Here is a 12,772-nt window from a genome sequence, read left to right on the forward strand (position 1 = left end):
TAAATCAAATTCCATTCAATTAAAATTGAGGGTAAAGCAATAGTACAAAACGTCAAACATATGAAATAAAATTGTTGCTACCTCTTTCGATGCACCTTCGAGTAAATTGAACAACTCGGTATGGCAATCAAAAGTCGAAAAAATTGTACACAAAATGAGTATCTAAATCGCATCAACTATGAACTAGACCTTCGGTGCTCGGAGGAGAAAAATGGGGAGGTGGCGGTTCAAAACATGCATATCAATTCCCCTCGGGAGCGGGTGGGTCAATCATTCTCACCGTGCGAGGAAGCATAAACTCGGCAAATATGGGATAGTGCGAGGATGGGTAATATCCATCAATGTTATCACTCACCACTTCACATAAAACAGGAATAAGAGATCTACCTCTAAAAAGAATCCAATCTACATGTAGATCCTGTGTTTGGCGATCCCAGCAAAGGCAGAGCGCTCTGAAAACCAACTTGAGGAATTCAAGAGCTCCTTGTTTGTCACCTGAAAGTGTCACGTACTGTAAAAATTAGTTCATGCTCAACGAGCGGCACTGAAAGTAGAAGTGGTATGGTATGTACCTTTAAATCCATGAAAAGTGCGAATAAGAGAGACATTTTTCCTCACACGGGCATTAGGCCATGCATCCCTCATATCCCCCACTGCACCATGCTCTCTGCAGCCAAGCCAAGAGAAAAGATTTACTAAACAGAACAAGCTGTTAGAGAAAGTCCACCACGTATCTGGTGAGCTTCCTACCAGAGAGAGACTAGCATATAAATTCGTCTCACACTATATCTACGGGAGGATGATTTCGAAACTGCCAATTTTAAGTTGAAATCTTATCCACCAAACAAAAAACCAGTGGATAAAGGAAAAAGGTATCTAGTGGGTTTGCAAAAGGGGAAGGGGATCAAAAAGCGGACAATAGGAAGGAGGTGTCCAAGATTTCTGCACCGATGAAGTAGTACGATAACTAGAGGCACAAATGGAGGATGTTCCTTACAAAATCCTGGCAGCTCGCAAAAGAATCACAGTTTCCTATCTATTCCATAATTCCTAATCAAAATATTTACTCCACAATCTTCAGTTTCTGAGCATATGGGCTATAAATAAATGGAAACTTGTAATAAATATGGAAAATTTGGAACATATAAAAACAACTGGAGTTCCACACGTTTGCCGAACCTTGATCTCCCCAAAAGAAACCGGCCGGTAGTTGATTCCTTTTGTGTGTTGAAACCTCCACAATATACAACTGGCAAGCCAGGTGGCAAGGATGCTATGTGCTGCCATGTGAGCAAAGCACTTCGTCGACGGGCACGAGGACTGAACTCATCCATGTTTGTATTTACTATCTGGAATGAAAATCCAGGTGGCTCAGCTCCTTTCAGTTGAAATGTGTGGACATCATGTCAAGATAACAAAAGATACGGCACTCTTTCATAGCAATGTTAAAGCAGTTGCTGAACATTATCTAAGTTTGAGAAAGTAAAATGGTAAGGATATCACCCATGTTGCAATACATGGAACTTCAGAACCCCATGACATGCTTCCGGGGACAGAAGGTGACTCTGACAACCAAAACGTTCCACCTTCAAGCAGCTCCACCTTCATTTTATGAAAAAAATGGCATAAAGGTCAAAGTTTGCAAATTTCTGACAAACGACAATGTTAGCTTTGACAAAAAGAAGCGAATGCTACCTTCTCCTTGTCATAGAAGATGGTGCAATGTTCATCAGAAGTGTCTTCAGGCCCTTTTCTTGATATTCCAAATTGATCATAACCTAACGAACAAGATAAAAAAAACAGTCAAATCATAATTGGAAAATCCAGGCTTGGGATAAATTCGATGAGAGAAAGGAGATTGCATCAACATAAGATCATTGCATTCTATAATGAATATCGATGCCAGCAAATCGTTCTTCAAGAGTATCTCAATATAGAAAAAAAAGTGACGTGTATCCTTCATTTTATACATGGTAAGTCATAAGTAAACAAAATCAATTGAGGCGGGAAGAGCCAGACACCGTAATTGCATCGTGCGTATGAACATAATAATGCCTCTTGTCAAACTGTCTAGAAAGAGGACATTGTCTATGTGAAACAGCACGAAGCTTCACCAACTTGATTGGAATCCTTATCTTTATTAAGCAAAGAGAAACATGACCTATATGAACCGTTATTCATAAGAAACAAACAATCGAAACATGTTCTCTAGAGCGAGCACTAAGATGCGCCTTTCCTCAACCATGTGCCAAAATACCGATGCTAATAAGTCGAAAATTTTAACTTTTTGGAGAGAAAGTTACCTGGCAAGCACTGCTGAAGATAATCTAACTGTGATTTAACTCCTGAAGCAGAAAATGAACATAAAAGAATCAAATTTCAGGAACAAGAAAAACACCAACTATGAACATATCAATTTAAGTACACAATCAATCATTTCGAACATAAAAATGTAAACCCAGCACACCAATTATATTGCCCTATTCAATCAACCTTCACCCCAGAGAACTCACTCACCCAGATCACCCCCAACACATTTCAACACTGAAACCAAAGCTAAATCCCAAAGTAACAAAAACCCAGCTCCAAAATTTGAACTAAAACATACCCAGATGAACATTTCAATCAAATCACAACCACAAAACGCGCAGGATCCATGAGAAAATTGCAGAAAATGAAAGCAAAGCAGAGAAAAATATTACCTTGCTGGGTACACAGAATGATAGGAGAATAACTAGTAATGACGCTTATGCACAAATCCCTTCTCTTATCCCACGAGTAGGGACTGTCCTCCGTCTGATCTTCGTGAAGATTGAAGGTCATCACTGTCAAAGAAACACTCATTTTTTGGGTTCTTCAGGTGCAAACCTCTGCCTGCTCTTTTATTTGTTACATGATCAGTATATATGTTGCGTATCTGAACTGCTCCACGAAGGAGAAAAGTAGCAGGTGAGATCGCTTTGCTTATTCCATTCTTGTAAGCAGATTATAAGAGATGACGAAGCCCCGATATTAAAATACAAAACACGAGAGGGGAGAGAGAGAGAGAGAGAGAGAGAGAGAGAGAGAGAAAGATAGTCAATTATGTCGGAAGCGAGAGAGGATTGTCAAATGTGTTAAAGTGGGTTTTGACAGGTGGCAACGAGTTTTTTTTTTTTTTTTGGTTATATAACGGAAAAATTTAGCAGGATTGTCGTTGTGATGTTTTCATTCAGTGTTGGAATTGTCATATATTCAAACAACTAAATTATCGGAATCATACAATTCTATCGAAATTTCTTTATCGCAAATTCACAATATTAATATCATTTGTTGAAAGTTAAAAATTTTCTTTATCAGTCAAATATATTTACCCAACCAATCTAGTTAAAAAATTGAAAAATTTTCTTTTTAATTAGGGCAAGTTTGAACTTTTACATGTAGTATAAATTAAGCAAGTTAACCAACATAGTATACCCCAACTCAACCGGCTCAATTTCGAATTCTCCTTCCGTATAGAGTATACGTCATAACACTTACAACTATGTCAATACTCAATTACTACGAATAAATAATTTTCAACCGCTTGAACTACACGCTTGTTTAAATTATAGTTGGACGGGAGAAATTTGGGTCATGAGAAAGGAAAATCCACAACACTTGTACGCAGGATTAGTAGGCTAGGATCCTAGTGGCTAGAGCTCTTGTTTTTTTCATTTTTCGTCTTATAGGGCACCGAAAGAAAACTACGACTTATTACTCATCAAGCTTTCTCTTTTTATGTTTGACTTTTGGTGTTCCAACGACAAGATAAAAGGCAAATCATACAAAAGGAGAAGTTAAACCGACCATTCGAGGAAAAATATGAAGGATTTCACAGCAAAAACTTGAACAATACTATGTCTAGTCCATTAACATTTTCCATTTCTTTTCCTGCACGTTTTATTCATCAACTGAAGTCGACTCGCGGCGCCAAAGAACCCCATCAAGACGGATTTGTACCCAGTCTGGTGATGCTGATGAAATGCTTCTCCTGCCCGACGCTTCAGCTACTTAGGAAGAGTTGTTCTGAACCCACTCCACCAGAGTGGAAACACCGAACCCTGTAGCAGTGCGTTTCTTGTCACTCCAAACAGGCCCGGCCATGTCAATATGCAGCCACTGAACTTTTTCATCAACGAACTGCAAAAGCGTAGTTGTAAACATTGTCATTAGTAAGTGAGACAACCAGGCAAAATAACGCAGGCTTTGTCATCGATGGGAAAAACAAAGGTGAAGACAGTCCTAGATCGTCATAGTGTAGTTTCTTGGACTTTAGCCCTCTACTTAACAAGAAAAGGAGAAGGTGAAATGAATGCCAAGTTATTTCCGGTGATCAAACAAGAAGCACAAAAGACGCTGAGAATAAAACTATGCAATCATATACCTGCTTCAAGAAGAGAGCAGCAGTTATTGAACCACCTTGACGAGCACCGGTGTTGAGCATATCAGCTATTCCGGATTTCATTGACTCCCAATAACTCTCCTCCATTGGCAACCTCCAAAATTTCTCCCCACTGATTTCTGAAGCTGCAAAAACCTCCTTCGCCAGGTCATCACTCGGTGTGAAGACACCTGAAAAGTTTTAACATCACGTAAATATAATGATATAGCAGCTTTCAGAACTCCTATCCCAGCAGAAACAAAAAATTTGCATTACTCAGCATTTAAAAGAATATGTTTATACCTGCTATTGAGGGTCCAAGAGCAACTCTGCAAGCACCGGTTAAGGTTGCCAGGTCAACAATCTGCATAATATGATAGTGTTAGCACTAGCAGTGCAAGAAATAGGTATATAGCAAACATTAAGAAAGTATAAATAAAATGAACTTTTCAAAACTTGCACAGTTCGAAAACTCAATTCTGATGAAAGAAAGACCAGTTACTAGTTACACAATTAGCACCGACATTACAGATACAAAATGCATGGATATAATGCATCACCACATTAATACCTTATCAACACCTTGGTTACAAGCATATACCAATGCATCGGCCAGAGTAAGTCTACCTTCAGCATCAGTGTTATTGACCTGCAGCGGAGATTGAAGCAAATAGAACTTTAGTTCATAAAAACATTGATGCCCAGATTCGCATACAATGAGTCAATTAGACCTCATCAGTTAGAAAACTTTTGCTCAAACCAAAGATCATGCGGAAAATATTTTTCACGTTATGTTAAGCACATATTAATAATTAGTCAGAAACCATAGAAAATATACCTCGATTGTCTTTCCATTTGATGCTGTCACAATGTCTCCAGGCCTCATACCTGTTCCACTTATCATATTCTCGCAAGCTGCAACAATGAAATGAACCTGCACAAACCAAACCTGTTATTGATCCATCTGCACTGGTGTACAATCACTAAAAACTGAAATCTAAGGATTAAAAAGTCACAAATAAATCAACCATGCATCTTTCCCAAGGATAGAAACATGGAAAAGATAAGGGCTCACCTCTACACCAGGTGGTTTGATTTGAGCAATGGCTTTTGCTGCACCTAATACGGCTGCTGAACCTCCCATATCAAATTTCATTTGTTCAATTGAACAGCCAGGCCCTGTCTTGATGTTGTAGCCACCGCTGATAACATAAAAAGTTAAAGGCAAACAACAAATAGTGTCAGCACATTGATAAAGAGAGAAAATGGTGTATACAATATGAGAGGAAACAAACGACTGGCTTAACACTTATTACTATATAGACTTCATAGAGCCATGAAACTCAGTAACTAACTTTTCCAGAGACACATTGTAACATCAGAAAATGTACAGGCAGTTAACCAAACTGTTCTATATTTGCAAGAGCTAAAAGAACTAGGGGCAAAAGGATTCTAAATAATTGCCCATCACCTGTCAAAGGTCAGACCTTTACCAACCAACCCTAATTTGACCTTAGCAGGTCCCCCAGGGGGTTTGTAAATCAGGTGAATAAAATGCGGGGGATTTGTTGAGGCTGCGGCAACAGCCAAATAAGAACCCATTTTCAATTCTTTGCATTGCTCTTCATTTAATATGTTTGCAGATAGAACATCACTGTATGTGGAGGCAATCTTTGAGGCCTCTTCAGCTAGTTTCCCTGAGATAATAAACATTGCATACGGTCAATAACAAAAAATATCTCGATGAAAGTGGACTGATGGAACAAAATTTGGAAGCTACAAGTACAGGTGAGCAAAATGGAATAAGTTAAGAGAATCAGATTTTCACTGTTTAACAAACTAAATGAAGAAAGTGCCCGACACATTACATCGACATTAAAGGAACCACAAGAAATTAGCTCATACGAACCAGGTGTAAGAACATTGGCAGGTGAATTTACTAGCTCTTTCCCAAAAATTATTCCAGAAGTAACATCTTCAGTATACTTGAGCTTCTTCTCTACTTCAGCTCCAGTTCCAAGACCAAGAATGTCCACAGATTTCAAAGCTGATTTCTTTGACTCTGATTTGTACCTGCTATCTTCATATATCCCCAACACAGTTCCTGCAGCAAGTCAAACCATTCCAACATGCTTACTACAACTATTACCATATCCAAACACACATACCAATATAGAATTTTCAAAAATACTGGGTCAAAGTACCAGATGCTATTGCAGAAGCTGTATTAGATTTCGCAGAAAGCCCCTCCAAAGAGGCAAGCACAATAGCAATGTCACTTGCTTGAGTAGCCTTTGCTGCTGCTGCTGCAGCCTCACCAAGACCTCGGAAAGCTGCTGTAGATGAAGCAGATTGTCCAAGCCCAAATAAGCCAACCCTCTTTGAACCAAGACCCGGAAGCCTAACAACGGTTGACTGGCCAGACTTTCCGGTGAAGTCTTCCTCAGAAGAGACTTCAGCCAAGAGACCACCCAAATGGGAATCTAGCTTCTTCAAAACTGAATTCTGAAACTTGGAGTTCTCATCTTTCGCCAAGTCTTTCTCTGTGACGCCCACTGCAAGTAAGTCTCCTTTCCATTCTGCTACATCGATCTCTTTTGCGGCAAACAAGATCTTCCAGAAATTGACACAAACACACAAGTGACATTTCAGTTCAACAATTCAAGTTCTTGCACAACTGAATCCAATATTTTGACAAACAAAAAATCCAATATAATCAATCAAATTGAACATGATACATAGACATAAATAATCAAAATAAAAACCCCATTAACAAAAATCAATCACTTATTGGTTTTATCTCATAAAGTCAATCAAACAATGAAAAAATACAATCACCCCACATACAAAGATCGAATCTTTACACATACAAATCCATCAAATTACATCATAAAACTAACAAATACAACAATCAATACCTCTAAGCAATCACAAAACCAACCCCAGACAACAATCAAAATTACAAACTTGCGTTGGCGAATATATATACATATATATGTCCTGGATTATGAAACCGATGAAAAAAATATACCTTTGGGGCGTCGATGCCAGAAGGGTAAGTGAGGCCGAGATTGGCCTGAGCGAGAGTGTGAGCCATGAGCTTCCCTCTGCGAGAGCACAGGGGTGACACTGCAAAAGAAAGTCGGAGACTGGGAGCAGACCGTAATTTCGTCAAAAAGGAGGAAGAGTAGGAAGGAGAAGTGACAGCAATAAAGGTCGACGCAAAGGACGCTACAACAGCGGCCACCATTTTTCCAGTGGTGCCGAGTCCTCTCTACTTATACTGAGCCTGCCTCTAGATGATAATACTCAGGTTTGCTTTTTCAAATTTCTTATTATTTTTTAGGGTTTTTCCATTTTTCTTATTTATTTTATGTTTTGGGCTCAGATTTGACACCAATATCCGGCATCAGCCCAGCCTAGACCAGCCCTTTGGAGATTCTAGAAATGGTTGGGCCTGGTTTTAGGGCCCGTCTTTCTTTCAAAACCAAGAATCAGACCGTCTGATTTCATACTATGTCTGACCAGAAACTAAACCAGTTATAAGAATTTGATACTAAACTCAACATTTATTAAAGTCGAATCTAAAATATTTTATTTATAAGTAAAATAAACACACCTATTATAATCCCTTTACAAATTTGGACCTCGAAAAATAATTCTAATCATGTGATAAAATAATAAACAAATCACTTGAAAACCCATATCAAAATCAAACAATCGATACTTTGATTACATAACCATCAATATCCTTGTTAGCAGAAACCTAGGCAAAAAGTATAAATAACGACATGACCAACATTTACTAGATACGTGGTCGGACCGTCGGATTCAAAGGTTTCATCTTCTAATTCGAAATGGGAATGATGCACCTGTCATGCACGTGAATCCTTAATTTGAGTTACAAAAAATACGCTTGACTCCTACCACCACCGCCTTGGCTTATTATCATTGCAGCTCTGCGGCTCTCTCTCAGTATCAACTAAAAGTACTGAAAAAAAAAATAAATAAATAAAATAGCGGAACAGTAAAAAAATGGTGGGAACGAATCTGAAGGCGGAGACGATGGGTTTAATGGAGAAGAGGACCGCCCTGGAGGCGGAGATGAACGCGATCATAGAGCGTCTTACTCAGCCCGGCGGCCCTGGAATCTCCGGCAACCTCCTTGACTCCGAGGTCAACTTTTTTTCTTTTCTTTTTCTAATTAATTTTTTAAATTAACAAGATTTGGGATTTAGGGTTTTTGGTGTTGCGTCCTCTTCTAATGTGTAGGGTTTTCCTCGCGAAGACATTGACATCCCAGCTGTGCGAGCAGAAAGGCGTCGTCTTGCTGGTAATATTACGAAAGTATTTTATCAGTGTATTTGCTCAAATTGCATTTATTAAACTAATTATTCGCAATAAATTATAGTTTTTTCGCTGCTAATTTCGTTTTTGAGCTTTGTTTATTCCTTCTAATGGCGGTTCTGATGTTGGTATTTGTTAGTACTTATCTAGTTCATAGTATCTTTGCAGAAGCTGTTGTAGTTTACTTGAATTTTCATGCTCATATGGTTATTTCTTTGCTTGTAATTTCAGAATTGCGTAATGATCACAGAGAGATTACCGAGAAACTGAACAGAAATATTGAAGTTCTGCATTCGGCAAGTCTTGCTCCTAAACAATCATCACTCAATGATTCAGGTAGGTGGTTGGAACCCGGAATGCATATTATCGGAATTAAATATTTATTGCGAGATTTTGGTAGGATAGATTAAATTGTCTATGGTTTCATGTTGTGCGGGATCTGAAATGTATTGTGTACTTGTGTATTGTGAGAAAGTCTGAGATTCATTGGCCTTCAGTGATAGGAGCTAAGTGTTTCTTTTACTGTGTATCTATCAAGTTATGTGTTATTTGCATTTTTGTCTAATTTTTCTGTGATGATGGATGTCAGATGGCCAAAGCGCATCAGCTGTCAACGATGTTGCATCTGCATCCTCAACCAATGTTCATACTGCCATGGATGTGGATATGATTGTGAGCGTACCCTTTGCATTGGTGGATGAGATAGCTGATGCATCACCAGCAGCAGAGGATGGTTTACAGCTTGGAGATCAGATTGTTAAGTTTGGTAATGTGGAAAATGGTGATAATTTGTTGCAGAAACTTGCTTCTGAGGCTCAAGCTAATCAGGGCCGTGGGATACCAATAATACTTGTAAGGCAAGGTGCTCAAGTCAACTTAACCGTGACACCTAGAACATGGCAAGGCAGGGGTCTACTTGGGTAAGTGTCGTCTCATTTCACTTCTTTTTCGTTTGTTAAACTTATTCATGATCTGATCACTTGTTATAACTTCTTTGTTAGGAAGGGCATTGTTAACATTTCGCAATAGTGCTTTTGAGGGTCTTAAAATTTCTCTGAAGAATATATAATTGACAGCTTTTTCAGTAAATTTCCATTGTTCATCAAGTAATATTGAATTACTATTAATCTTTCTTCCGAGTCTAACATCCAATCCATGAACGATATCATATAAAACATTTGGTCAGGAAATTGTTATATTGTCAACTAAATTTGGATGGTGAGATTATGAACCCTTCGGTCACAAATTGCCTACCATTATTAGCTAGAGCAGGTGCTATTTGGAATGTTGTGCCCAACCTAAAGCTTTCTTTGCTAAACAAAACAACACATCCTTAACCCACCGGTTCGTTTTTCATTTTTTGTAAGCAATGTGTAGTGTTTTGTTTCACTTACGGTTGTTGGTTTGTCGGTACTTGCAGCTGTCATTTCCGGATCCTGTGAGCGGTTTGTTTTCCGGTTCTTCACAAGCCAGAGGACTCGAAGACAGTTTAGTTAACGTTGGTCTCAATCATGTCAAATTCCAAAACATAGCGCCCTTTAGTTCAGGCTGGTTTCCATTCCGGTTTCCTCCTTTTTAAGATGTATACATTGGTTGAGATCGCGACATTATTTGCTTTATTTTAGCAAATCGTGGATGAGAAACATATGGGATTTCTAATTCAATCTTGTAGACTACTTTAGATGTTGTTTCTCTTTTTCTACTCTCGTGTTGTTTCACTTTTTCGGAATTAGTAAATCGGATCAAGGGTTCACACGAGCATATCTCTGTCTCGGGGACATTTTAACTCAATGACTTATTCAAAAAGACACAAAATTACAAAAGAGGATTTCTTAGCATCTCTAACTTCCTACAATCATACAAGAGTTTCGGAGAAAGTGTAACAGGAAATTAACAAATTCACCATATTTGCTTCTTGATAAATGGGGTTAGGAATCTCTCGTACCCTCTCGTTGGAGAGAGACTTGCATGCGCCCGGCCTCGGGAATGCAACGGGAGAGGTTGGGAACCCAAACCAATATTTATGGAGATGAGGTTGGGTCTTATGGAGATTTGAACTGGTTCCCTTTAATTATAATATGCATCGTTTTCTTCTGGTCTTTCCGCACCTTGATTGCAGCTGCATCAACCTCACTTGGGGCCATGTTGCGTTGACAAATGAGAGGTTTTTCGGGGTGTCATTTATCAAACCAATTAAGTTAGGTATTTAGGGTGGAAGCAAGTAAACTAACTTCACGGGTAAGAATCGTATGTGCTATGACTTTTCCTTACTTGATATTCGTTGCACCATCATGTGTTATTATTGTACCCTGATGACAGATATATAACCTTATCATTTACTTTAACTATAGCCTGATAAGCAAGGGAATTTGTTGGGTATTTTGTGAATCTGGAGTTGATTGTGAAATGAGAAATGGTGTGAAAATGTGAAGCCCTTTTTTGAATTCTATGAAGCTAGAAGAAACTTATTAAGGTTCCGCCGAGGTACGATCACCTAATTTGCACCAATGCATTGAAAAATCAGAGATATTGCGACAAAATGCCACATTTTACATTGAAATCATATGCATTTAGCTAGGATGTGACAATAAGTCGTGTCTGGATTTATCTATTTATATTACGTTACGGTCGTCCCAAATTGTCTACCCTAATGAAGGTCCGCTGTCTTTGTGCGTCGGATTGCCAAATGCCTAAGGCTAAGGTCATGCCTATGAAGGCAAATTCTCTGCCCTCTCATTTCTCGTGCCCTCCTGTTTGTGTGGTCACGGTTAAATCACGTCAATATTTTATATTACTATTTATTTTTTGTTTTATTATCTCTATAAAAAATAATATAAAATATTAACGTGACTTAACCATGATCATACAAAATAAGAAGGCACGGAAAGTAAAAGGACAAAGAATCTGCCTCCGATGCCCATAAGCTAAGGCTATCAGAGTCTGTTGAGGTCAATTGATCAGGCAAAACAGTAGAAGCCTCAGTCCGTCTAGTACTTGCTTGCAGCTTTAGCCCATCTTCACGTTTTATTTTTAGGGTAGATAAGGCAATATATTTTATGTTTGTAGTTTAGTCACATTAAATAAAGCATATGAAAAATTTTATATGTTCGAGTTTAAATCCGTCTTCTCGCAATTTGTTAACTTAATGTAAAATATCGTTGATTTAAAAATTAAAAAAAATTCAACCTTTTGTATGGTATTTTGTAGACTTTATTTAGGTGTTTTCATTGAGCTAAAAAGTCAATGATTGCTTCTACCTGCTAAAGAGAATAAGAATAAACCTAAAAGAATAGCTTTCCCTTAAAATAGTAGAAACTCTTGAATTTTATATTTAGTGATAAGTTTTGAGGGTGAAGTGTGCTATTTAAATAATTGGGTATTTGAGTTTTTTTTTTTTCAATATAACAAATAGTTGAATTCCAACTTTTTGACTGAGGTGCATTTTTACTTACCACCGTCAGGTATGATATTGTTCATCACCTTATTTATTGTCATTTGATGAATTTAAATTTTGAGATTTGTGTCTATGCATAAATTTCGAAATTTAAACTTATACACCGATGATAAATAGAGTTGCGAGCAAATAAAAAAGCGAATAGACTATGACCACTTCATAACATATTTAGTTACAAACTCACACTACAAAACTTAACTCAAATGATAAATAGTTCAAACTTCAATAAACAAATCTAGTTACATGTTTCACGTTAACTTTCATAAAAACAAAAATGATTTTCTGACACTTATTTTTTGATTATGCAAATACTTTTCTCCTCCTCCATTGCGATTCTCTTTGAATCTTTATGTCCAGCGTCTAATGATTAAGAGATTTAGACCATTGAAAAGAGATACAGATTCAGACTTTTAGTTTGTATGAAGTAGATTAGTGGAATGAACTGATGAGAGCCACATAATTTAAAATAGGTGATCCAGATCTCTTAATCTTTAAACTCTGTACGCAGAGACATAAAGGATATCAACTCCTTTGAACTCATATTTTTTTTTTCACTACTTGGTTTTTTT

The 12,772-nt window shown here is 37.8% G+C and overlaps 3 protein-coding genes across 3 annotated transcripts; 1 reads left to right on the plus strand and 2 right to left on the minus strand.

Moving 5' to 3' along the window:
* LOC137708680 (uncharacterized) lies at positions 1-3,067 on the minus strand. Its single transcript, XM_068447807.1, has 7 exons — positions 2,703-3,067; positions 2,304-2,345; positions 1,696-1,778; positions 1,500-1,602; positions 1,180-1,393; positions 573-667; positions 1-495 (listed from the first exon to the last, which is right to left on the minus strand). The coding sequence occupies exons 1-7, from the start codon at positions 2,842-2,844 to the stop codon at positions 242-244; spliced, it is 933 nt and encodes a 310-aa protein (XP_068303908.1). The 5' UTR covers positions 2,845-3,067; the 3' UTR covers positions 1-241.
* A 734-nt stretch (positions 3,068-3,801) lies between these two features.
* On the minus strand, positions 3,802-7,709 carry LOC137732277 (leucine aminopeptidase 1-like). The gene is made up of 10 exons (XM_068471586.1): positions 7,434-7,709; positions 6,607-7,015; positions 6,312-6,506; positions 5,874-6,099; positions 5,478-5,604; positions 5,241-5,336; positions 4,974-5,051; positions 4,706-4,766; positions 4,406-4,593; positions 3,802-4,161 (listed from the first exon to the last, which is right to left on the minus strand). The coding sequence occupies exons 1-10, from the start codon at positions 7,650-7,652 to the stop codon at positions 4,033-4,035; spliced, it is 1,728 nt and encodes a 575-aa protein (XP_068327687.1). The 5' UTR covers positions 7,653-7,709; the 3' UTR covers positions 3,802-4,032.
* Positions 7,710-8,325: 616 nt separating this feature from the next.
* On the plus strand, positions 8,326-10,448 carry LOC137710924 (uncharacterized). Its single transcript, XM_068450090.1, has 5 exons — positions 8,326-8,578; positions 8,675-8,735; positions 8,981-9,085; positions 9,339-9,669; positions 10,170-10,448. The coding sequence occupies exons 1-5, from the start codon at positions 8,438-8,440 to the stop codon at positions 10,189-10,191; spliced, it is 660 nt and encodes a 219-aa protein (XP_068306191.1). The 5' UTR covers positions 8,326-8,437; the 3' UTR covers positions 10,192-10,448.
* Positions 10,449-12,772: the final 2,324 nt, after the last annotated feature.

The sequence above is a fragment of the Pyrus communis genome, chromosome 1 (assembly GCF_963583255.1).
Source record: "Pyrus communis chromosome 1, drPyrComm1.1, whole genome shotgun sequence".
NCBI lineage: Eukaryota > Viridiplantae > Streptophyta > Magnoliopsida > Rosales > Rosaceae > Pyrus > Pyrus communis.

Coding starts and splice junctions, on each gene's coding strand:
- LOC137732277 (XM_068471586.1), bottom strand. CDS start 7,652: ATGGTGGCCGCTGTTGTAGCGTCCTTTGCGTCGACCTTTATTGCTGTC. Junction 6,507..6,606: donor AGCTTCTGCAATAGCATCTG/GTACTTTGACCC, acceptor GACTTGCTGCAG/GAACTGTGTTGGGGATATAT. Junction 4,162..4,405: donor CTGCTCTCTTCTTGAAGCAG/GTATATGATTGC, acceptor ACGCTTTTGCAG/TTCGTTGATGAAAAAGTTCA.
- LOC137708680 (XM_068447807.1), bottom strand. CDS start 2,844: ATGAGTGTTTCTTTGACAGTGATGACCTTCAATCTTCACGAAGATCAG. Junction 1,394..1,499: donor ATGTATTGCAACATGGGTGA/TATCCTTACCAT, acceptor ATGATGTCCACA/CATTTCAACTGAAAGGAGCT. Junction 496..572: donor CACTTTTCATGGATTTAAAG/GTACATACCATA, acceptor TGACACTTTCAG/GTGACAAACAAGGAGCTCTT.
- LOC137710924 (XM_068450090.1), top strand. CDS start 8,438: ATGGTGGGAACGAATCTGAAGGCGGAGACGATGGGTTTAATGGAGAAG. Junction 8,736..8,980: donor AGAAAGGCGTCGTCTTGCTG/GTAATATTACGA, acceptor TTGTAATTTCAG/AATTGCGTAATGATCACAGA. Junction 9,086..9,338: donor ATCATCACTCAATGATTCAG/GTAGGTGGTTGG, acceptor GATGGATGTCAG/ATGGCCAAAGCGCATCAGCT.